Source organism: Lontra canadensis, unplaced genomic scaffold, assembly GCF_010015895.1.
Source record: "Lontra canadensis isolate GAN:19392208 unplaced genomic scaffold, GSC_riverotter_1.0 scaffold24, whole genome shotgun sequence".
NCBI classification, from domain to species: domain Eukaryota; kingdom Metazoa; phylum Chordata; class Mammalia; order Carnivora; family Mustelidae; genus Lontra; species Lontra canadensis.
In genome coordinates, this window is record NW_022631018.1 from 20,556,816 (window position 1) to 20,583,217 (window position 26,402).

Consider the following 26,402-nt stretch of genomic DNA (forward strand, 5'->3'; position numbering starts at 1 on the left):
CATTTCTATTTTTTGGAAGAGTTTCAGGAGAATAGGAATTAGTTCTTCTTTAAATGTTTGGTAGAATTCCCCTGGGAAGCCATCTGGCCCTGGGCTTTTGTTTGTTTGGAGATTTTTGATGACGGTTTCAATCTCCTTACTGGTTATGGGTCTGTTCAGGCTTTCTATTTCTTCCTGGTTCAGTTGTGGTAGTTTATATGTCTCTAGGAATGCATCCATTTCTTCCAGATTGTCAAATTTGTTGGCGTAGAGTTGCTCATAGTATGTTCTTATAATTGTCTGTATTTCTTTGGTGTCCGTTGTGATCTCTCCTCTTTCATTCATGATTTTATTTATTTGGGTCCTTTCTCTTTTCTTTTTGATAAGTCTGGCCAGGGGTTTATCAATCTTATTAATTCTTTCAAAGAACCAGCTCCTAGTTTCGTTGATTTGTTCTATTGTTTTTTTGGTTTCTATTTCATTGATTTCTGCTCTGATCTTTATAATATCTCTTCTCCTGCTGGGTTTAGGGTTTCTTTCTTGTTCTTTCTCCAGCTCCTTTAGGTGTAGGGTTAGGTTGTGTACTTGAGACCTTTCTTGTTTCTTGAGAAAGGCTTGTACCGCTATATATTTTCCTCTCAGGACTGCCTTTGTTGTGTCCCACAGATTTTGAACCGTTGTGTTTTCATTATCATTTGTTTCCATGAATTTTTTCAATTCTTCTTTAATTTCCTGGTTGACCCATTCATTCTTTAGAAGGATGCTGTTTAGTCTCCATGCATTTGGGTTCTTTCCAAACTTCCTCTTGTGATTGAGTTCTAGCTTCAGAGCATGTGGTCTGCAAATATGCAGGGAATGATCCCAATCTTTTGATACCAGTTGAGACCTGATTTAGGACCCAGGATGTGATCTATTCTGGAGAATGTTCCATGTGCACTAGAGAAGAATGTGTATTCTGTTGCTTTGGGATGAAATGTTCTGAATATATCTGTGATGTCCATCTGGTCCAGTGTGTCATTTAAGGCCTTTATTTCCTTGTTGATCTTTTGCTTGGATGATCTGTCCATTTCAGTGAGGGGAGTGTTCAAGTCCCCTACTATTATTGTATGATTGTTGATGTGTTTCTTTGATTTTGTTATTAATTGGTTTATATCGTTGGCTGCTCCCACGTTAGGGGCATAGATATTTAAAATTGTTAGATCTTCTTGTTGGACAGATCCTTTGAGTATGATATAGTGTCCTTCCTCATCTCTTATTATAGTCTTTGGCTTAAAATCTAATTGACCTGATATAAGGATTGCCACTCCTGCTTTCTTCTGATGTCCATTAGCATGGTAAATTCTTTTCCACCCCCTCACTTTAAATCTGGAGGTGTCTTCGGGTTTAAAATGAGTTTCTTGCAGGCAGCATATAGATGGGTTTTGTTTTTTTATCCATTCTTATACCCTGTGTCTTTTGATTGGGGCATTTAGCCCATTAACATTCAGGGTAACTATTGAGAGATATGAATTTAGTGCCATTGTATTGCCTGTAAGGTGACTGTTATTGTATATTGTTTCTGTTCCTTTCTGATCTACTACTTTTAGGGTCTCTCTTTGCTTAGAGGACCCCTTTCAATATTTCCTATAGAGCTGGTTTGGTGTTTGCAAATTCTTTCAGTTTTTGTTTGTCCTGGAAGCTTTTAATCTCTCCTTCTATTTTCAATGATAGCCTAGCTGGATATAGTATTCTTGGCTGCATGTTTTTCTCATTTAGTGCTCTGAATATATCATGCCAGCTCTTTCTGGCCTGCCAGGTCTCCGTGGATAAGTCTGCTGCCAATCTAATGTTTTTACCATTGTATGTTATAGACTTCTTTTCCCGGGCTGCTTTCAGGATTTTCTCTTTGTCACTAAGACTTGTAAGTTTTACTATTAGGTGACAGGGTGTAGACCTATTCTTATTGATTTTGAAGGGGGTACTCTGAACCTCCTGGATTTTGATGCTTGTTCCCTTTGCCATATTGGGGAAATTCTCTCCAATAAGTCTCTCCAATATACCTTCTGCTCGCCTCTTTCTTCTTCTTCTGGAATCCCAATTATTCTAATGTTGTTTCGTCTTATGGTGTCACTTATCTCTCGAGTTCTCCCCTCGTGGTCCAGTGGCTGTTTGTCCCTCTTTTGCTCAGCTTCTTTATTCTCTGTCATTTGGTCTTCTATACCACTAATTCTTTCTTCTGCCTCATTTATCCTAGCAGTGAGAGCCTCCATCTTTGATTGCACCTCATTAATAGCTTTTTTGATTTCAACTTGGTTAGATTTTAGTTCTTTTATTTCCCCAGAAAGGGCTTTTATATCTCCCAAGAGGGTTTCTCTAATATCTTCCATGCCGTTTTCGAGCCCGGCTAGTACCTTGAGAATCATCATTCTGAACTCTAGATCTGACATATTACCAATGTCCGTATTGATTAGGTCCCTAGCCTTTGGTACTGCCTCTTGTTCTTTTTTTTTGTGGTGAATTTTCCGCCTTGTCATTTTGTCCAGATAAGAGTATATGAAGGAGCAAGTAAAATACTAAAAGGTTGGCAACAATCCCAGAAAAATATGCTTTAACCAAATCAGAAGAGATCCCAAATCGTGAGGGTGGAGAAAGGGAATAAAAAGAGGTTCAGAAAGAAAAAAAAAAAATGAAACAATTAAAAGAAGAAAACGAATAAAGAAAAAATATAAAAAGGAAAAAATATATATATATTAGATAAACTAGTTAAAAAACATTAAAAAAGAAAAGGGTAAAAGTTAAAAAAATTTAGCAGAAGAAGAGAAAAAAAATTGAAAAAGAAAAAAAAATTAAATTAACTGCAAGGCTAAAGAATCATGGGGAGAAAGCCACGAGTTCGTGCTTTGCTTTCTCCTCCTCTGGAATTCCGCTGCTCTCCTTGGTATTGAAACTGCACTCCTTGGTAGGTGAACTTGGTCCTGGCTGGGTTTCTTGTTGATCTTCTGGGGGAGGGGCCTGTCGTAGTGATTCTCAAGTGTCTTTGCCCCAGGGGGAGTTGCACCGCCCTTACCCGGGGCCGGGCTGAGTAATCCGCTCGGGTTCGCTTTCGGGAGCTTTTGTTCCCTGAGCGCTTTCCGTAGAGTCCGGAGGGCGGGAATGAAGATGGCGGCCGCCCAGTCTCCGGCCCGGAAGAGCCAGGAGCCCGGGGCCCCACTCCTCAGTGCGCCTCAGAGAACAGCGCCCAATTACTCCCGTCACCCTGGCCTCCAGCCGCGCTCCGAAGTGACCGAGCCTGCGACCGGTTCAAGGTAACCCCGAGCTGAGAGTCACTCCTCGGCTCTGTCTCTGTAGCCGGCTTCCCCGTTCTAATACCCGTAAGCTCCGCGACACTCAGACACCCCCGATCCTTCTGTGACCCTGCGGGACCTGAGGCCACGGTGACCCCGCGTGCGCTTCACCCCGGTTTAGCCTCTGGAGTGGTGTCCCTCAGCGGAACAGACTTTTAAAAGTCCCGATTTTGTGCTCCGTTGCTCCACCGCTTGCCGGGAGCCGGCCCCTCCCCCCACGGTCTATCTTCCCGCCGCTTTGGATTCACTTCTCCGCCGGTCCTACCTTTCAGAAAGTGGTTGATTTTCTGTTTCTAGAATTGCTGTTCTTCTTCTCTTCGATCTCCCGTTGGATTTGTAGGTGTTTGCAATCTTTAGATAAGCTATCTAGCTGATCTCCCGCAACCTGAAGTCGTCTCAGCTGCTACTTCTCCGCCAGCTTGACTCCTCTTCCTGAAATCAAGCCTTTTTTCCTTCTTAATTGCATCTTTGAGTTCCTTTTTCTGCTCTAATAATATTTCTTCTTCAGGGATATCATTTATGCATAGTTCCATTTCCTTTTTATAAATTTATAGTGAAGTTAGTTAGCTTATAGTGTAGTATTGCTTTCAAGAGTCGAATTGATTGATCTGTCAGCTACAGATGGATCCTACAGAGCATCCTGTACTCAATGCAAGTGATCTCCTTAATGTCTATTGCCCATTTAGCCCCTTCCCCAACCCACCACCCCTCCAGCAACCCTCAGTTTGTTTCCTATATTGAAGAGTCTCTTATGATATGCCTCCCTGTTTTTATCTATTTTACTTTTCCTTCTCTTCCCCTATATTCACCTGTTTTGTTTCTTTAATTCCACATATGGGTGGAATTTTATTTTAATACAAAGATCATAATCATATGATACGTCTTTCTCTGACTGACTTATTTTGTTTAGTTCTATCCACATTGTTGCAAATGGCAAGATTTCATTCTTTTTGATCACTAATATTCCATGGTATGTGTGTGTGTGTGTGTGTGTGTATCTCATATCTTTTTTATCCATTCACCAGTGGGTGGACATTTGGGCTCTTTCCATAACTTTACTACTGTTGATAGTGCTGCTATAAATATTGGGGTGGATGTGCCCCTTCAAATCAGCATTTTTGTATCCTTTGCATAAATACCTAGTAGTGCAATTGCCAGGCCATAGGGTAGTTCTGTTTTTAACTTTTTGAGGAAACTCTGTATTGTTTTTCAGAGTAGCTACACCAGTTTGCATTCCCACCAACTGTGCCAAAGTGTTCCCCTTTCTCCACACCCTGTTGTTTCCTTGAGTCATTAATTTTAGCTATTCTGACGGGTAATGAGGTTGTATCTCATTGTGGCTTTGATCTGAGTTACCTCAGGATGAATGATGTCTTTTATTTATCTTCCATATCTCTCATTGTCCCTTAGTTTTTCAAACTGTTTCTTGCTGGTTTTCATTCCTTTTGCTAGAATTTTTCAGCCCTGTACCCCTTGTCTTTTACTGTGTTATCAACAATATGTATTTTCTCTTCTGCTGGTTGTAGTGTATTTTTTAATAATGGTTATATATTTTTTCTTACGCTTCCCTGCATTCTTTGAAAACTTATTTTTCCTGAACTTCTGTTTCCCCATCCTATATTTCCTATGTGTTTGTATCTATACCTTAGATCTTTATATAAAAAAGTTTTGGATTCACAGAAATACATATCCTCATTTTTATCTGGTCTGTAGAAACATTTTCTAGGGGCACCTGGGTGGCTCAGTGGGTTAACCCTCTGCCTTCAGCTCATGTCATGATCTCAGGGTCCTGGGATCGAGCCCCACCTCAAGGCCCACATCGGGCTCTCGGCTCAGCAGGGAGCCTGCTTCCCCCCACCCCCGCCTGCCTCTGCCTACTTGTGATCTCTCTCTCTCTGTCAAATAAATAAATAAAATCTTAAAAAAAAAAAAAGAAACATTTTCTAAACTTTGTTTTTCTTTTTTCCTCTATTTTCACCCTGGAAATACCTCTATAGAAAGATAATGCTTTTTTAATTACTTATTTTTGGATCTTGCAATATTACATACAGACTATATATAGAATATATAATACAGGATATATATATATCCTGTATTTTATATATATATGTAATATATATTTTATTACATATATATAAATATTTTATATTTATATATATATAAATATATATACATATATATAAATATATATATATATAAATATATTTTATTACATATATATATAAAATTCAGGATAGCAGAATTCTTTCTGGCTTAAAATAAAGCTCTGATGGTGCAGGGTTTTCTGTACATCGTGTTCCCTCACTCCTCTGAGATCAACAAAGATCAGGAGTTCTAGTGATGACCACAGTTCAGTTTGTCTTCTACCCTGACTAACTGACAGACTCTTCTCTACCAGTACAACATGACTGTATTTTCTCAGTCCTTGGTGGCCCTGCTATTCCACGATGCCACATAGGTCTGAGGAAAGATCCCACTGTCAAACTGGGAGCTCACTTCCTGTCGTTCCAAGTAAACGTTTGCTAATTTTGATCTTTATAGTGATAATTTAATGGGAAAAAAACCACTTTTTGGTCAGGTTTGTCCAAGATCAAAAACCTTAGGTATCTTCTGTTGGAATCTTCCTTCATATCCCCTCCCCCTGCAACATTAAAAAAAAAAAAAAAAAACTTTGCTGAATTTGGTAGCATTTCCTCATTTGTTGTAGTTTGTGGTTAGAGATGTCCATGTTTTATTAAAGATGGTATTTGTATTTTTTATATTATTCTTATTCTTTGGGTAGTGATTGTTAAGCAGTGAAGGGGAATGGTTAGCAGTGGTTTACCACCATCCTAAATTTGAAATTCATCCTGTTGGGTACACTTTGTATCAGAATTTAATCACACAGCAATACTCACTGCATTAGAAAGTAGAACTCTATTCTCATCACGTGCATTAACTTCGATTCATAGATACCACCGTGGCAGTTTTGCCCATCATAAACAAAGAAAATTTATATATTTTTAAGAAACTCTTGCAGCTGCTACCCTATTCTGTACCTTCTAAGGAAAATTAGGTAACAAGAATCGAATTTTCTTTACCTATTAAAATAACTGACGCTCTCCTCAGATATACCCGGGAGCTTCTCAGGAATCCTAAGGTATCAGATATCAAATTTGTAATGTAGTTCTCATGAGAAGCAAGCTGAGAATAAAATGAAGAAAAAATACTCAGTCATTGGAAAAAGCACATTTGCTCCCTCTGGAGAGGCTTCCAGAAAGAAGAGCTTGCTTGCTTATATCAAGTCAGGACTGACTTAAAACTAGGGGACAGAGATCTCTTCACTCTCTTGTTTGTTGGTGTTACTCAGATTATTACATGACTCCCAAGCCCAGCTTGTTGTTTCCATCGTTCGCCCACCCCCACTTGTCTCCTGCTGCACTTCATGCTGGTTTCCAGAGCCCTGGCCCATCAGATGGTGGCCAAGTGCTTCCGGTTTTGCTGTTGGTGATTGGAAATGCTGTTCCTACCTCTGTGACCATCCGTAGCTCAAGGTGGGTGAGTTGGAGGAAGAAAGTCAGAGATAACCAGTGTCAGGGAAGAGGTAGTGGAGACCTGAATTCGTTCTGGTGTGAAACCCCAGCTGTAATTCCTCGTGTGCTATCTTGTCTTCACCTTCCTTCTCCGGGACCCACGCTTGTCCCTGCCACACCTTTCGTCACTCGGGATGGCCTGTGAAGCCAACTTTGTAACTTTGTAGCTCTCACGGCCACTTACGAGATTGCTGCAGACGCTGAGCACCACCACCTCGAAACTGTAAAACTCGTCCTTGAGCAGATGCCACGTTGGCCAGTTTAATTCCGAGACGCAGATCGCTAACGTATACTTACATGCCTGTGGAGTAGAAAAGGGTCACTGAGGGTTTGCTCATCTGCGGTTACATAAAACACTGTGGTTCTCTGCAAAGCTAAGAAAAACAAGATTGCAGGACTTACTTGAGCGACTCTAATTTCTGTGTCTTCCAAAAACAGGATCAGAGGCACCAAGGCTTCAAGAATCACATCATTCAGCATCCATGTGTACTCACTCATGTCCCTGAGTAACTCACCAAAGTGCTGAATGGCCATACTCCGGATGCCTCCGTTACTCTAGAATGTGCACACAGGAGAGGCCTCGTTTGAGGATATCACTAGGGTTCTTTTCTTTAAGCACTGGGAGATAGATCTCTCCCACATATATCTTATGTATAATATATACATGTAGTTATTTATATACAAATATAATATAAATATAATATATATTACATACAAATATATATATGATACATATACAAATAAGACATATATATGTTTACATATATTTACATGTACATATACTATATGTGTATATATGCCATATATGTATGTGTTCATATATACATATATAATTATCATTACCATTTTTAAAAATTTTTAAAAAAGATTTTATTTAATTATTCGACAGACAGAGATCACAAGCAGGCAGAGAGGCAGGCAGAGAGAGAGGGGTAAGCAGGCTCCCTGCTGAGCAGAGAGCCTGATGCGGAGCTCGATCCCGGGACCCTGAGATCATGACCTGAGCCGAAGGCAGAGGCTTTAACCCACTGAGCCACCCAGGCACCCCTTAAGTTTTTTTTTAAGGTCATTTATTTATTTGTCAGAGAAAGAGCACAAGTGGGGGAGGGGTAAAGGGAGAATCAGGGTCCCTGCTAAGCAAGGAGCCTGATGCGGGGCTCAATCCCAGGACCCCGGGATCATGACCTGAGCTGAAGGCAGACGCTTAATGACTGAGCCACCCAGGCATCCCTATCGCTTATTTTTAGAAAAGATTCACCAGGGTCTAAGTAGTCAACTCTTTTTTTTTTTAATTGTAAAATAAAGATTTGCTTACCAAAATTCAAAATGCATTAGAAAAATTCCCTGTGAAAAGTGTTCCTTAAATTTAGGAAAATAGTATTTAATAATGTCCTAAAAAGATAAACTGGAATAATCTGTATAAACTGGAAATAATTTCTATAAACGTACTTAAAGCAAAGTAGCATGGTGTATTCAAATGCTGTAGACCTTTGCAGATTGCCAAGGAATGCCAATGGGGGATCTCTGCACACTGGCATAGAACCAGGTTTCTAATGGCTTGCTTATGCCAGATAGGAAGGTTATGGGATAATAAAAAGCTAGAAAAGAAAAACTGCAAGTTAGAGAAGAGGTTAATTTTTAAAAAATATAATATCACTTGCCAGTTTTTAGAAATGTTCATGATTTAATTTTTTTTTTTAACTTTCTCTTCTCAGGAACATACCAGATATACTCCCAACAAAAGACAAATGGCTAATATACCTTCTTATGTTCCTTCCCTGAGGTAATAAGTATGGATCAAAGCAAAAGCCTAAAGCAATGGTCATCGAATCATGCCCTAAGGGCGGGAAAGCTGATGTAAATGAGCAAAGCAGGTGGCATTGAAGGAAAGCAGGGAGATGAGGGAGGCTGAGACAAAAGCAAGCTCTGGGCCTCTCTCAGAGAGGGCATCTAGCTCCTGCAGACTGTTGCCAAGTAGGTCGGTGGGCTCCAGTATTCTCAAATCTTCTGAAACTTCATGAAAAATTCAGATTTTTGTGAGAAATCTCCCAGTAAAAATATCGGACTTACACTGTTTGAGAGTCAAACTTAACACACCCGCAAGGTGCATTCATCTGAGGGTTACCTGTTTGTACCCTTGGTCTACAGGAAGACGTGCGCTAACCATTGAAAGCCTATCTAGACTAGTGGAAAGAGCTTTGAAGTGCTCCACACCTGCTGAAATCCCACTTTTGTCCCCCAAAGAGGAGTAAGCTGAGCGAGTTATTTTTTTCTTTTAAGTTCTTTTCTCATTTGTATTTTAATCAAATCATTGCTATTCATTTTTTTTTCTTAACTCTTTCTTATAAGCACCAGATTTTAATATTTGTCAAGAAAAGTTCAATTTTTTGGGTAACAGCGTCAAGAACATTGATGTTCATTCCTCCACACAACCAAATTTGAAGTCTACCAAAGCAAAAATCAAAAAGCAACCCCCCCACACACAAAAAATAACAAAAATTGGGACGCCTGGGTGGCTCAGTTGGTTAAGCAGCTGCCTTCGGCCCAGGTCATGATTCCAGTGTCCTGGGATCGAGTCCCACATCGGGCTCCTTGCTCAGCGGGGAGCCTGCTTCTCCTTCTGCCTCTGCTGCCACTCTGCCTGCCTGTGCTCGCTCGCTCTCTCTCTCTGGCAAATAAATACATAAAATCTTTTTTAAAAAAATAACAAAAATCACATTCAAGGGGCTCAGTACATTTAGCAGCCTTCCCTGTGCTAATCATTCTTCAGATGATTTTCAAAAGAAAAAACCAAAAACCCCAAAACAAAATCACAACCCCCGTAAGTCATCATCAACATATACATTTTCTCCTTGCTTTTTTAAAAATTAAAAATAATAATTAAAGAAAAGAAAATTGAGGGAATTCACAATCAATTTCCTGACTCCTACCGATTTAGAGTATGGCGTGTTAAGGTCAGGAAGGCTATTTGCAAGTATGTCTTCATATGCCATACTCTAGATCAGTGTGAATCAGGCAGTTAGGGAATACTGGTCTTCAAGGGTTAGCTTTCTTCCAAACTGTAAAAGACCCACAAGTCCAAGTATGAAGGGACACAAAGGAACTCCTTCGAGACTTCCACAGGTGCCAGTGCTGTTCTTCAGAGTGTGACAGGGCTTCCCTCAAACTGACACAGTTACCCTGTGTAAAATATTTCCCATCCTGTTTCAGTACTTTTACTGAGAGGTCAAGAACCAGTCTGAGAAACTCCCATGTGGAATCTTCTGGAGATATGGGGATTAGATCAGCTGTCCCATCATTAATCCTATAGTCAAACTCTCTCCCTTCTTGGGTTTACCTCTTCAGTGCTGGTGTAGTCTTCTCCTAGAACCTGAGAGCAGCCTCCTCTAAGATTGTGTAAGACGCCCCCACATGTTTCTCGCATCCGTGCATTTGGCCAGTCTCTTACCAGAGTGACTGTCTTTGGTTCCAGTTTGACTATTTCAAGTAATATGCCCCATCTCTGGCCCCAGAATCAAAGTGTCTTTGCCACTTTCATCTTTCCCACTGCACGTGATGGCCTGGGGATACCCAAACCACTCTAGGCCAGAGTAACAGCCCCACTAAGGATGAGAATATTTCCGAACTGCTTCTACTGTAGAATTTTAATGTTTTGATGAAGTGAATCTCATCATATACCACTATATCTATGTCTTCCTTGACCAGACGACCGCCGGCAGTGGGCCAGTATCTTCCCCGAACTATGGGTGGTCATCGCTTCACCTGCCCAGTACTGTCCTGACTTAATTCTTTCAGTCTTTCTTCTATTTTGTTCAAAAGACTTGTGATAACTCTGAAGATCCAACAGCACCAGTCCATGTGGGTAAATTCTCAAATTAGCAAAGTTGCCATTTTTGTTTATGCAGGTCGCTAAATAATTGTGGTCTTGACAAGTGTTCACCAACTCTGTCATCTCTCCCTCTGGGAAATTGGGCTAGGGCCTTTTAGAATGTTCTCGCCATCAGCTTTGGTGTGGAGCTTGGAGTGCAGGTGCTGTGTGGAGCTGCTGCCTTAGGGAGGCAAGGCCTTGTGTCGTGCCTGTGGCAAGTGGCCATGGGAGCCCGGGGGCTGCATGCCTATCATTGTTTTTCTTTAAATATGGAGAAACACAGTATCATAGTTTCATTGATACCCTAATATTTTTCAAACATTCAACCTCCAAGGAATGACTTAAGGTAAATTGATATTTGGTAATTTTCTCTTCTCTCTGATTTTGCTTCTTTCCATTTGGTGTGGTATGATTGTTTACTTAGTTTAGTTTAGTTTTATTTTCCCTCCAAGTGATTTCATTTTGAATTTTTTTTTTACATGGACATTCCAGCTACTTATTTAGCTGTGTGAACTTGGCCAAATATTCGCTTCTCTTTGCTTCATTTTCCTTGTACGTACACTGGATAACAGTAATAGTTGTTTAGAGAATTGTATGAGTTAGTACATGTAGAACCCTTAGAATAGTGACTGGTACTTAGTAAATGCTCAATAAACTCTGCCACTATTATTATTACTATTATAATCATTATTTATTTTGAAAATAATTCTTGTTATTAAATGACTTCTTTCTATAGCTTAATAATACAATGCTTTCTTCAATGAAATCTGAATAATTAAGAGCTTAGAAATTTTTGGAAAATGATTTTTCTATGAAATAATTCTCCAACTCACAAATGACTTATTATAGAAGTCTTTAAAAATAAATATGCCCGGGGCACCTGGGTGGCTCAGTGGGTTAAGCCTCTGCCTTCGGCTCAGGTCATGATCTCAGGGTCCTGGGATCGAGTCCCACGTCGGGCTCTCTGCTCCACAGGGAGCCTGCTTCCTCCTCTCTCTCTCTCTGCCTGCCTCTCTGACCACTTGTGATCTCTCTCTGTCAAATAAAATCTTAAAAAATAAATAAATAAATAAATATTCCCTATGGCATTCCAAAGTGTCTTTGCTTATTAAAATATGTTACTGTCATCCAACTTTTCTGGAATATATTTACTATACAAAACAAGAGTTTTCAAAATGCATAACTTCTTGATGAAAGACCTTTTATTTATTTTTTAAAAGATTTTATTTATTTATCAGAGAGAGAGAGTGAGCACAAGCAGGGTGAGAGGCAGGCAGAGGAGAAGCAGGCTCCTCTCTGAGCAAGTAGCCTGAAACGAATCTGGGTAACAAAACCCCGGGATCATGAGCTGAAGGCAGATGCTTAATCCACTGAGCCACCCAGGCATCCTGATGAAATACCCAGTTAGAGTTTTATATGATAATATAAAACACTGGGGGCATTAACATGTCATCTCTAATGCCCATAATACACCTGCTACTCTCTCTCTTTTATAGGTGGGGAGACCAGAGCATAAGGAGCTGAATAACCTGCTTAAGATTTCCCGGCTGGGAAGAGCCAGACTAGGGATTTGAATGCAGGCAGTCCAGAGCTAGGCTTAGCCGAGATATAGCCCCTAAGCTACATACATTTCCTCTTTCCTCCAAAGACAGAGGATGCTCTTTGATTCTCCTTTCTTATGAACAAATTTTCCAGCTTCTCATAGTGTAGTTATATATATGTATATAGGTATATAACTATATATATAGACGGTACTTATTTGACTAATATTGTCATCTCTGGAGAAGAAATGGTAGTTCTGCACAAAATGACTATCTTCTTTTGATTTCTTCAGAAATGTAATAGCATTGCCTCAGCTGGGGCTTCCGCTTAACTATCAAACTTAGTGATTTCACATATCTAACTGTAACTCACGTGGTCCATCAGGGGACAGTAGCTGGAAGCAATTCTAGTACACAGAGAAGAGTAGGTCACCTTGTCCAGTCTGACTAGAAGTCTTCGAAGGGTGATTAAGGCCCGAATTATAACAGTTTTGTCTTTTGAAAGGAAGGCATCCAAGACGGACACCAACAAGCTGCAGACATTTTCTATCTGTATGTAAGAGAGGAAATGGTTGGATTTTGAACTAGAAGGAGACGTGACGTAGCATTTGGCACACACACATCTGGGTCTGGGCTGTGTGCAGTCGTGTGCTGGGCTTGCCTCCCAAGATGCAGTTGTCACATTGACAAAACTTCTGTAAGCTGATTGTTCAAACAGACTCTCAAGTCTAGAGAACGAACTGATGGTTGCCGGAGGCGAGGGAGGTGGTGGTGGGGGAAACCGGGGAAGGGGATTAAGAGTCGCTTACGATGAACACCGAGTAAGGTCCAGAACTGCTGAAATCAGCGCGCGGTCCACCGGAAAAGAGTGGAACACTGCATGTTAACTACACTGAGGTTACAATTAAAAAGTCACTGTTAAAAAATAAGTTTTGGAAAACTAGGAAGAAATAAAGCCAAGGTAATAAATACTCAAAACCCATCACTTCCTATTTCTTTTGCTTCTCTGGACTCTTACATGCCCTTGAGGCTACTCACAGGCATTATATCTGTCTGGTGGGAATATTAAATAATGACGCACTACTGGGCATCTCTCCCCAGTTCTGTGTTTAATGGTGTCCCTTTGATAGCTTGAAATGGCCATGGTGAGAGCACCCCAGAGCAACAGGTGTTGTTTCCAGAGAGCTGGCGGTGAAGCATTCGCCAGCACAGCATGAGCAGGGTGACCTCTAAACCAGGTGCTGGTGACGCGTGTGGGCACGGGAGCCCCTGAGCTGCTGAGCCGGGTCATGAGACTCAATGGCTGATCCGAGACAACAGAACAGAAAGCAAGGAAAAAGGCAAAAAGGAGACACCAAGGGAGAGAAGCAAATACCAGAAAGAGAAGAAGCAAAAGAAATAAAGAAATACGATTTGCCAAAATAATAGCCAGAGACCTTGTGTTTGGCTGAAAAGCTGTCTTTACCAAGAGATAGTACGTGACCTCAGCCCAGCTCACGCTCCACTGTTTCTTTCTTACTCTCCTAGACAACCTTGACCCATAATCTTCCTTGCAGTCATTAAAAACGTTGGGAAGAGTACTAGACAAGGCAATGAATAACTCTGATACTAAAAGAATGTACACTGACTTCTGTGACTTATTTAAAGTGAACTGATCACAGCTCATTTCATTCTAAATGCAAAATGGGTGCCCAACGGACAGCCTTTGAGCTTTCAGAGACAATGTCGAATAGGTAAACAAGAGTTTATTATTAAACTTATTAAATCAACAATGATTTACAGAATCAGCATAATCCCATTATGCAAGGTGCTTTGGGATGGGTTGAAACAGGTGGTGAGGCTCAAGAACAACAGCACTGGGTGTTGAATGTCTGAGTGTTGAATCACTCCGTTGTGCACCTGAAGCTAATTATACTGTTTGCTCACTGGAATTTAAATAAAAACTTAAAAAAAAGAATTTATAAGAGCATCACAAAACATGCTTAGATTTGATCTTCCAGGAAGGCAAGAAGTATTCTCGCGACTCAGTAGGAAAGAATGTAAGACCGTGGCTCTCAAGTTTAAGTTATTACGAACCCCTGGAGGACTTTCAGAAGCACAGCTTGGCCCCACCTCCATGACTTCTGAGTCCCCAGTTCTGGGGCAGGCCTGACAATTCATATTTATACCAGTTTCTGGGGGGGTTGCTGATACTGCTGGTTCAAACAGCACATACAGAGAACTCTTAGTGTAAAGTATCGTGTAAGCAAGGGCTCATGGCGGGCATGGCTCTGAGAAGAATGCACCTGCCAGGTCCGAATATTCAGCAGAATTCAACCTGAGTTGAGAAACAGACAAAAGTGAATGTGTACGGGTAAGGAGGAGTGTGCTGAGCGCAAGAAGAAGCTCGAGTGAGTGCTCTGGGATCGGAGTCAGAGTGGTGGCAGGTGTGTAGGTTGGAGGGGAAATGAACTTCCGTGAGTGTGGCATAGACTCCAAGAGTTTGTGTAGGACAATGTTGGTCCATTCCAAGGGCCATGAATGATTTTCCAGGAAAAACAGAAACAGGGTGATTAAGCTCCCGAGTCTACTTACCACACTGCCTCCATTCAACCCAGGCTTTGAAATCGTGTTAGTCTACAGAAACGGAGACGTAGCAGTGTGTGATCAGGAAGGGTCCTGAGCAGGGGGAAGCCCTAGACTGTGATGGCGGTGGCGTTCACAGACCACACACTCACGTGCCTCATTGATAACTGGCGCCATGCTGGCGATTTTCTGAAGGCTCAGCTTGCTAACCGCGGGATTGGCGTCATTGACCCAGTTTCTGAAGAGAACCAAAAATTCTTCTGGGAATGGGTCCTTGAAGAAATTATTTAGGATCTGAAAGAAAACAGTTGGTACGTTCATAAGCAGAGTAAAGGCTAATTCATGTTTTCTGAGTCAGTGATAAAAATGGAGACATTCTCAGTAAAATGGAAGCACAAGTTTCCCTAAAACTCCAGATACTTACACATATCCCCACACATATTTCTGTGTTCATAGTTTCTGTGTTCTCTGGAAGCAGAAGGAAACAGTCATAGTAGGAAACACACGCATATATATTTTTGTACGTATCTACAGTTGACCCTTGACAACACAGGTTTGAACTGTGTGGGTCCCCTTAGATACAGGTTTTTTACAGCACAATGTTGTGAATGTATTCCTCTTCTTCATAATTTTTTAAAACAACATTGTCTTTTCTCTAGCTTCCTTTATTGTAAGAATATGGTATGTAATACATACAGCATACAGAATATGTGTTGATTGACCATTTATGTTATTAGTAGTTAGGTTTTTGGGGAGTCAAAAGTTGTATGTGGATTTTGGATGGTATGGGGTTCAGCATCCCGACTCCCATGTTGTTAGGAGTTAAATATATGCATTAAATTTTTTTTCTCTCCATTGCTGGCAACTTAGTGACTCAATTTAAATTACCTCCCTGTCCAGATTATAGTTAGGTAGTGAGTTCCTTGACAGTGAATGCTTATGTGTGCTAGGAGGCTGTGCCTACTATGGGCCAGACATTATGCTAGTAAGTGGGAACACAGTAGTGAGCAAAACAGTCTCCATCCATGACCTTGTGGGGCTTATAGACTAGCAAGAGAGACTGATACTGTACAATAATTTTATACTACACTATTCTGATGAAAACAGAGTTGCTAATTGTGATCAGTACTAGGAAGAAAAGCTATAAGTTACCACAAAAACATCTAAAGCAGAACTGAATTTAGACTGTGAAGTTGTAGACTGAGTTAGAATGAAAAGATATTTAGATTTGGACTTGAAAGCAGAGTTGGCATTATCTAGATAAATTGTTTAGGGAAGATCTCCCCAAGGAGGGTAAGCCATGTTCAAAGGCCCTGTGGTAGATGAGCAGGGTGTGTTTGAACACTAGAAGGAAGGCCAGAGTTATAGGATGGGAAGGGATGAGAAGATTGGAGGGTAGTGAGGCTGGCGGACAGGCAGGGCAGGAGACTCGGGATGCGGAGGCTAGGTTATGGAGTTTTCATCTTAAACAGCTAATACCCAAAATGAAGATATGATTACCATGAGGTTTTATGCATCTAGTAACTAGCAGCCAAAATATACATATTTTAAAATATCTTAGAAACACAAATGACAGTTTAGGGAAAAAATGTCAGGAATTTAAAATATTATTAAGACAGGTCAAGTACACAGAATAATAGAGAAGAAGAGAGCCAACAGTGAGAGGGAAGGGCAGATCATATATTCTTCTCAATTTCCAAACAACTTTCACAAAAATTAATTATCAGATCCAAAAAATCAATAACTTCCCTAAAGCAAATCATTTAAAAAGCACCTTTAAAAAATCATGATGTGTATAATAAAAGAAGAAACCAAGAAGAAAGTTTAAGTGGAAAAAAAAGCCTATAAGCACTTGAAAATTTAAGAGAACTCTCCTCTATTTTGTGGGTCAAAATTATAAACCAGAGAGGAAATCAAACATACAACAAAGATTACTGCAAAAACAATAAAGCAACAAAAATAAAATGTTTCCCTGTGGTTGGAAGGAAAGGCCTAACTTCACTTTGCTTAAAAAAAATGTTAAAAATGAATGAATTATTTATTTCCTGAAATTATGAGACATGAAATATCACAAAAATGAGATTGAGCTAAAGAAAATTAGTGTAAGAAAATAATAAAGGTAGAAGCAGAGGTTATGGAATTGGGAAACAGAAAAACAGTGGAATTAGTCAATCTAATGCCTGTACTAGAAAAAAACATTCAAATAAACCAATGTGACCAATATAATACAAAAAGTAAACATAAAATGAGAAGTGAGAAAAAGGGTGTGAAATAGATTAAAACCTTCACAGGATATTGGATACTCTCTGTGTCAATGGCACCAGGATGTTTTGGGACAGCTTTTCTATATTGCAGGCTTTGTCCCAGTCATGAGGCAAAGAAAATTAGAGAATTGAAATCGATTAGGAACAATGGAAGACTGATGGCTATTGATGTGTTATTTCCAAATGTTACCAAGGTTAGCTCTTTCTGAGTGATCACACACCAAAACATAAAGGCATATTTTCTATTTACAACTAGTAACTAATCTGTGGGTGATAATTTGGTACTATGTGAATATTCTCCAACAATCTTTCACTTAAAAGTTTTCAAATTCATTGGTAATTTTTTTCTTTCTTTAGTTATCACACTGGGGCTTGCAAAGTGGTAATTTTCCACGTCTAGCGTTCCCTCTACATTTACTGGCTGGCATCCGTCTCTCTGTTTCTCTCTTCTAGCATTCCAGGTTTGAGTCCCTCCAAGGACTCAAGCATTTAAATTTTTTTCCCAATATATTACAATTATTTGCAGTTACTCCTTCTTTTGATGCTAAATTTGGCCAGCCCTTTCAAGTTGGCTTTTGTGTCCTTTTGACATGATGTATCTATCTTTGAACACTTCTTTGCTTGTAGAAAAACTAGATGTCCCAGGCTTATCTTTCATTTTTCTTGCCCCTGAAATCAACCATTTCTTCAAGGAGACAAGGTTCCTTTTACTGAGTAATGATATTTGGTAACCATTATAAATGTGTACTAGAATGTACACATTGTTATTGGAATATCATGTCTTCTTGGCCTTTACTTGAAACTAAGAGTTCTTCTTCTTCTTTTTTTTTTTTTTAAGTCATGGGTTTATTTTGACAATGTTGATGTATTCAATTCAAATCTAACATAACAGAGTTTATGTTAACTTTTAATGCTTTTATGTTTGCTTCATCTTTTTCTTACCTGGAAAAACTTTGTGCCAATAGTGTTAATATATTTATTTGCTTATTTGCTTTCTGCTGTATGAATGCATACCATAGTCTTAAAATTATATCATCACCTTACAATATTCATAAAACTCCTAAGTAAAAGTCAGTATTTTTTTTATAGATTTTTTTGGTCCTTAGGATATATCTCACTAAGGATGTATATAGTCAAAGCTCTATGTTTATAAGATACTTGATATCCTTTGCAAATGTGTGTGTGTGTGTGTGTGTGTGTGTGTGTGTGTGTATTTGAGGGAGAGAGAGACAGAGAATCATACAGTTCACTGGAAAAAATACTAAGATCATATTAGGTAAACAGGCAAAGGAGAGATCAGATTATTCACAAAATGGAACTTTAAAGGCCAAGGCAAAACACATAATTCATGAAAATAATTTGACCAGAGATAACAATATGTTATTTTTATTTTTCACACATCAGGATCATATACCTAGAAAACCCAAGAGAATTAACCAAAATATTATTATATACAATAAAGTAGCTGAATTTAAGATAATACAGCTTAACTAATTTTCCTGAATGTCCAACAATAATGAGCTTGAAAATTGAATGAAAAAGCCATTATCTGGGAAAACAGTATGGAGGTTCCTCAAAAAATTAAAAATAAAAATACCCTATGACCCAATAATTCCACTACTGGGCATTTTCCCAAAGAAAACAAAAACACAAATTCATTTTTTAAATTTAAACTCAATTAATTAACATATAATGTATTATTAGTTTTAGCTGTAGAGGTCAGTGATTCATTAGTCTTCTATGATACCCAGTGCTCATGACATCACATGTCCTCCTTAATGCCCATCACCCTGTTCCCCCATCCCTTTTCCCCCTCCCCTCCAGTAACCCTCAGTTTGTCTCCTGAGATTAGGAGTTTTATGGTTTGTCTCCCTCTATGATTTTTTCTTGTTTTATTTTTTCCTCTCTTAAACTCCACATATGAGATCATATAAGAGTCTCTCTCTGATTCACTTATTTCACTCAGCATAATACCCTTCAGTTCCATCCATGTCTTTGTAAATGGCAAGATTTCATTTCTTTTGATAGCTGCATAGTGTTCCATTGTATTTATGTACCACATATTCTTTATCCACTCATCTGTCGATGGACATCTGGGCTCCTTCCATAGTTTGGCTATTGTGGACATTGCTGCTATAAACATTGGGGTGCAGGTGCCCCTTGGGATCACTACATTTTTATCTTTAGGGTAAATCCTTAGTAGTGCAATTGCTGGGTCAGAGGGTAACTCTAGTTTCAACTCTTTGAGGAACCTCCATACTGTTTTCCAGGGTGGCTGCACCAGCTTGCATTCCCACCAACAATCCATGCACCCCTATTTATAGCAGCATTATTTACAAGGGCCGAGTTAAGGAAGTAGCCCAAGTGCCCATGCAGAGATGAAAAGGTAAACAGGATGTGATATGTATAAACAGTGGAATATTACTCAACTATAAAATGATGAGATCTTGCCATTTACAAAACATGGACGGACTGAGAGGGTCTAATGCCCAGTGAAATAAGTCAGACAGAGAAAGACAAATACCATATTTTCACTCATATGTAAAATCTAAAAAAAAAAAAAAATGAATAAACAGACAAAAAGCAGAATCAGATTCCTAAATGCAGAAAACTGATGGTTGTCAGAAAGAAGAGAGGTAGAGGGTTGGGCAAAATGGATAAAGGAAAGTGAGTGATACAGGCTTCTGGTTATGGAATGAGTAAGTCATGAGAATAAAGGCACTGCAGTGGGAATATAGGCAAGGGTATTGTAAGAGTGTTGCATGGTGACAGATGGCGGCTACACTCATGAGCACAGCGTAATGTAGAGAGTTGTCGAATCAATATGCTGTACACCTAAAACTACTATAATATTATGTGACGGCTATCTCAAGATACAAAACAAACACAAAAATCTATACCCCAAATCACATTTAATAAAGATAAATTCAAGAACCAAAAAAAGGCCACATTTGCACTAATTTAAAATAATATAAACTACTTAATCTTTCCAAAATTGATACATAAGATTTATATGAATATGACAAAATATTGAATTTAAAAAAGCAAAATTATAAAAATACCAAATATTCCCAAGAAGCTCATAGCTTTAATTTAACTGCAATCATAGTTTCAGTGAAAGTTTTTTTTTCTTTTAAACCTAGCAAAATTATTTTAACCTGTGACTTGAAAGATAAATACATTGGAAAGACTAAAGACATTTTGAAGGGAGTTGACAGAAAGTTGCTTTGCAAGACATTAAAATTTAATTGCAAGCTTCCCTAATTCCAGTGTGATCCTTGCACAGCAATGAGAAAATGAATGGACCTTAACAGTGTTACCCAGGGCAGACCCTAATGTGGGTGTGTGTCTGTTGTATGTCTATGAAATTAGTAATGGATTTCACAAAGGTAGTGGCACCAGTGAGGAGTGAATTTAAGGCTTATTAATTACATGATGCTGGGATAGGAAGTTAATTATTTAGTGAAAACTTTCGTTTTAGTGAAAGACTATGGTGTACCTCGTAGAACATTATATTAACTTCATGGGAAACAACATTGCATGTAAAAATTTACATAAAAATGTATAAAGTGAACAAATTATACATGAATATCAACTCTTTGGCCACAGTAGATTTTTTTAATGCTTAATTTTTATGAAAGAAATCATATTCCATAAGCAAAAATAAAAGGCAAACAACCTACTAGGTACTGATTCTCGATAATCAAATGCATAACACATTTAATATCCTTCACAAAATTCTGTGGGTGTGTGTGTGAGAGAGAGAGAGACAGAGAATCATAGAATTCATTGAGAAAAACACTAAGACTGTCATAAGCAAAAGGGCACAGAAGAGATCGGGTTGTTCAGATTATGGAAATTTAATTTATGAATAGTTATATTTTTGAAATGTTCAACCTCTCTAAAATTTTAAAATTGAGGACAAATCAAATCCCCCACAAGACACCACCTTTACGTCTCAACTTGGAAAGCTCATCAAGAGTGGCAAGAGTGTGGGGATACCTGGGTGGCTCAGTTGCTAAGCATCTGCCTTCAGCTCGGGTCATGATCCCAGGGTCCTGGGATCGAGCCCCACATCAGGCTGAGTTGGAAGCCTGCTTCTCTCTCTCCCACTCCCCCTGCTTGTGTTCCCTCTCTCACTGTGTCTCTATCAAATAAATAAATCTTTAAAAAAAAAAAAAAAAGAGTGGCAAGAGTGCAGTGGGGTAAGCGAACCATGCGGGGAGTGCTGGTTGATCCTGCTTGCTGGAAATCAGTCTGGCCATAAAAATCCTTACCCTTGAGAATGTTTATACTGGTTAATTTTTCTTTCAGATTCATGGAATCTACTAGAAGGAAGTAATCTAGAATCCTGAAAGGAAGAAGACTTAGGCACGAAGATGTAAACTCTCGTTACTTATGTCGGTAGAAAATTAGCAACAATATATAAATAAATGGTATGTTAAATACTGGCGGCTAACGAGACTAAGCTAAGGTAAAACATGCAGATTGTGTGCTCAGAACAGCTAAAGGCCAAGTGACGTCATGGTGAGGCCACTCGTCATTGCTTGGTTCCTAGGACAGGTTTACCACTCTCCAAAAGGAGTAAGCACCACATTCATGATGAGAGAGGCCATTAGGGCTCATTAAACATCATCTGTCACATTAATAATGCTCATATAAATCTCATATTGTTTGTAAATTTCTTTTGAATATGGCATTTTGTGGGAGCAATCATGTATGTCATATTTAGGTCTACTTAATGTCTGAACATACTTAAAAGGGTGATACAATGAAAATAATGAGTCACATAATCAAAATCATGAGAGATTCAAATGGATTAAAGCAAGTTTGGCAGCATTACTGATTTTCTAGTGCAATGTTCAGTTAAACGGATCATGTGTCTTTCTGGAAACCTTAGAAGTAGATAGTGTCGTGTATGGGTATGTCTTTTACAGTTTATTACCTGTTTTGCTGACTATGAGGCTTGAAATTATGTCAGACTTTTGAGACTATTTGGCATGACACCTTTGGTTAGTACCTTATTATGTATTACCTCTATGGAAAAATTAATAGTTGACTCAGAGAATTTCAACTTCTAGAACTTTCTACATGCCTTTTTTAAGCAAAAGGACTTTCTCAATTTGCTCAACTCTAGTATAGCATTACAATCTGTGGTGTAATATTAATATAAATATTAATATATTCTATATTTTCATTTTACTTAGTTATTTGGACCATTTCTTTTTCTTCCTCCTAGATAGTCTGAAGTATCATTCAGATCTCAGGTATTATCTACTATCTTCAAGTAAACTTTGAGCATACTTTAAATATTCCTTGGTCTACAGTGTTTTTAATTAAAAAAAATTTTTTATTATGTTCAATTAGCCAGCATATAGCACTTCACTAGTTTTTGATGTAGTTTAACAAGCCTGTAGAGATGTGTGAACCGGTACTACAGAAATAGTTAGTGTTTGTGCAAATCACATTTCTGAAAGACATGACAAAAGTTATCTGTCATTGTCTTAACTCTGGGTAAGAATTAATATTCAGAGAGGGAGATAAAAAGATTGGAGGGTTGACTTAAGTTTGGATAAGGAATGAGAACCTGGCTGTTCGCAGTCATCTAATGAAACTTACTTCAGTGAGGAATATTACTGTGATGATACTGTCTTCTGACTGTCTAGGATCTTCCACCGAGAGCTTGTAGAGATAATGCAAGGTCTCTGGAAACTGTGGGAAGTTGTATTCACTGAGAGTTCTGTCATGGAGAGTAAGGCACCGAGTTAGCAAAGAGAGGAGAGTCTTCCTGCATCAGCCATGGCTAATGGTAGGAAAGAGAGAAGCATTATTCTCATATTTTACCTCCCAGATGAAAAAGAAAGATATTTTCTAATATCTCCTAATCCGAGGTAAACTGGACCCCTTCCTGAATTCTACACAGACTCCAGGGAATTACAGACAGCTGGATCACGGACAGTGTCTCATTCGTTAACATCACTCCTCTTTCCCGTCTCTCCCCCGCTGAGCCCCACAGCGGAGGGTCCTGCAACACGACAGGCTCCTGCCTGACCGAAAGGACAGAAAATAGTGCAAAATAAATGTCTTGGCAATCCAGGATGCCTGAATAGGTCTTCGTCAAGGTTTTAGACCAAGTCTTTCCTTTAAGTGGTGTAATGAAGAAGAGAGTTTGGGACTACCCTGCTTCACTCCGGAGAAGTGGTGGGTCCTGATTCACAAAAGCCCTTCTGGGCAGTGGCCAGGCTCACAGTTGTCCTGACACTCCGGCCTGGACCAGATGTGGCAGGACCGTGAAAGTGGATGTGACAGGTTTTACTTTAGGACTCCAGGTTGGCATTTTAAACCAGTGCTTCTTGATCTTTAATAAATATACAAATTACCCAGGAATCTTGCTAAAGTGCAGATTTTGATTCAGTGGGACTGGAGTGGGCCATGAGATTCTTCTATTTTAAACTTCTAGGGGGTGCTGTTGCTGCTGGTCTGGGGACCACACTTTAAGGAAGAAGATCCAAAGATACTAAGGACATTTTGACACTTAACTCGTGGCCACATATGTTCCTGGAATCTGTGTGTAAATAAAATGCCACTTGAAACACATGAAGGACCCAGAGACCATATAGACTCTACTTTCTGGGTTGGTTACAACTTTAAATGGTCTATTATCTTGTCAAATCTTCTTCTTCTTTTTTTTTTTTTTAAAGATTTTATTTATTTATTTGACAGAGAGAGAGAGCACAAGTAGGCAGAGCAGCAGGCAGAGCGAGAGGGAGAAGCAGGCTCTCCACTGAGCAGAGAGCCCAATGCGGGGCTTGATCCCAGGACCCTGGGATCATGACCTGAGCCGAAGGCAGACTCTTAACCGACTGAGCCACCCAGGCGCCCCCACGTCTTGATTCTTGATCAGAAAATCTGATCCCTGTAATCAGAAACTTGCTATTCAGTAAGGAGCTAACTAGGGGAGAAAAAACTCGCAATCTTTTCTATTACAAGAAAAATAAAAGCTCTCCTTCATTGTACTTTCCAAATTTGTTTGTCTCATTGAGAACAGATTTTTACTGAACCCCTTTACAGTGGGAGCACATCTGTGACTGTCTGATGCCTACGAAGCTGGGATCCGCTAACAGCAGGGGAGGAGAAAAAGCACATTTACCTCTGGTTCTCCACAGCTGAAAGGGGAACCTATTCTTTGGAGGGAGGATAACGGGATGTCTGTATCATCAAGTGGGAGGACCGGGAAAGAGAAAACTACGCCAATAAGTCACAAGCCCCTAAAATAAGGGAATACGTAGAAATCAGGGCAATTCAGAGCGTTAGGGGAGGGGGAAGTCGGCGTGGACGCGGGCTGTGCTCACACGTGGCTCAGCTGGAGAAGGGGGTAGAGAGCAGCACCTGGCCGGGCCCCTGTCTTACTTGGCGACGAGGTAGACCGCGTGGTGGTGGACGGGCGCGTGGCTGAACCGGCTCCAGCAGTTCTTCCTCTTCAGGGCGACGTCCACCTGCTGCAGCCCGGAGCAGGTCAGCAGCACCCTCAGGGCGTCCTGGGCGTAGCTAAGGCCCCAGAGAAGAGAGTCACCACTTGGCAGTGGCCTTCGTGGAACCCAGTACCTGTGACCCGCCTTGGCATGGCGTCCGGGCGGGACGCTGGCGTTGGGAAGGGGCCTGTGTCCAAGGGCAACCGCTTTCCCTGCCCGTCCTCTTCCCTGACCGACGGCGCAAGGGGCTTGGGGTTCGCCTGAAACGGTGGCGTGTGGGGTCGTGGCGCGGGGTTGCCAGCGCGACGGCTCATGAGCGAACCGTGTTAAACGACGGGACAGTTTGCGGGAAGCCGCCCCCACCCCCGCGGGACCGCCCGCCCCGCAGCCGCGCCGCGCTCCGCTCTCGCTGGGGAGGGCCCGGCCAGCGCCCCGGACGGAGGGATTCTGAGGGCCTCGACCCCTCGGGGGAAGATCACTGGTAAGTGAAAACCCTGCGCGGTAAGGAGCTCCCCGTGGACCCGAGGGGCCGCGGAGTCCGCAGCTGGAGGCGTCTCCTGCTGCGTCGGGAAGGAGCCACGCGCGCTCACAGCGTGCTGCTCCCGGTCCTGAGCCGCAGGTCCCTGCTGTAGCAGAGCTGAAGCATGAGGGCCATCAGCAGCTGCGGGAACACCTGCGCCACCGCTTTCCTGTACGAGCCGACGGGCAGCAGCGCGCACAGGGCCTGCGAGGCCTAAAGGGAAGGAGAAAGGAGTCAAGGACCGAGCGTCCCGCGTCCGCGCCGGCCGTAGTGAGGGGGCAGGAAGCACAGCCTGCCCGACCTTGAGGGAAGCCCGCGCACGGGTGTTCATTGCTCCTCTAACCGCCACGAGGCCCCTTTTGAGCCAGGAGCGGTGCCCGGTGTTCCCGGAGCGCCCGAAGCCCGCCCACGACCGCTTGGCTGCCAAAGCGGCGGGAAGCAAGGTGCTTCCCAAGGACGGCAACATCCCAGGGTCCGCTTCATCTGCGGCCATGAAGAAGGGTCCTACCGGTAACCCAGGCCCTCCCTGTGCTTGAACCTCCCAGGCGCTGAGATATTGCCGAGGAGGCAGGCCAGGCCACTAACCGCCTTTCGGCCAATGAACCCGCGTCCGTGGCCGTCCGCCACGTCCAGGAACCACCTGCCCTCGCGCCTGTGGAGCAGCACCCGTTTCGCCCGCACCGTGTCCAGTAAGACTGGACCTTACTCCCGCGAGGGCCGATTTTACTCCCCGGGAGATGAGAGATGGTGGGCACAAACGGCGCCGGGCCTTCGTATGCCTAGAAAAGTCTGTGTGGTCTAGTGGGTGGCGTTTCTCTGACGCCATCTCCGACCTTCACCTTTGCTCCCTTCTCTCCTGGTTTCTCTGCGGCCGCTGATGTTCCAGGCGAGTTCTCGTCACTACGGAGCTTTCGTCCCTCTTTCTGCCTAGAGATCGCCTGCCTGGAGAGTTGCAGGGATCCCCTCCTTCACTCTCTGACTGGGCCTTGCCTCCACAGAGCCGCCCCCCCTGACCGACCTTCCGAAGCCCACCCTGGCCCTTTCTTTTCCCCACATCACTTGATGTCTCTTCCCAGCTAAGTATCGTCTGACACATGACACACTTTTTCATTCATTGTCTACGTTTTTTTACCAGAATGTAAGCTTCCTGATGAGGATGTGGCATATAGTTGGCACTCAATAAGTGCATGTTGGATGGATGGATGAATGAATGAAAGCAGGACAGTGTCCCGAAGTACGACGGAGCCTGTGGGCAGACGGGGATTTTCGCGGTCGGAGAAATACCAGGACAAAGCCGC

At 41.2% G+C, this 26,402-nt stretch overlaps 1 protein-coding gene and 1 pseudogene across 1 annotated transcript in view; both read right to left on the reverse strand.

Annotated features, from left to right (window-relative positions):
• MROH9 (maestro heat like repeat family member 9) overlaps positions 1-26,402 on the reverse strand; it is a 93,572-nt gene that overhangs the window by 10,862 nt on the left and 56,308 nt on the right. Inside the window, exons 13-20 of the mRNA XM_032863006.1 lie at positions 25,175-25,317; positions 24,523-24,660; positions 22,732-22,852; positions 15,005-15,142; positions 12,657-12,833; positions 7,277-7,429; positions 7,059-7,175; positions 6,383-6,485 (exon numbers count right to left, since the gene is read on the reverse strand). Of these exons, the coding sequence (XP_032718897.1) occupies positions 6,383-6,485; positions 7,059-7,175; positions 7,277-7,429; positions 12,657-12,833; positions 15,005-15,142; positions 22,732-22,852; positions 24,523-24,660; positions 25,175-25,317 (1,090 nt within the window). The remainder of the gene's footprint in view (positions 1-6,382; positions 6,486-7,058; positions 7,176-7,276; positions 7,430-12,656; positions 12,834-15,004; positions 15,143-22,731; positions 22,853-24,522; positions 24,661-25,174; positions 25,318-26,402) is intronic.
• On the reverse strand, positions 9,911-12,195 carry LOC116870642 (annotated as a pseudogene).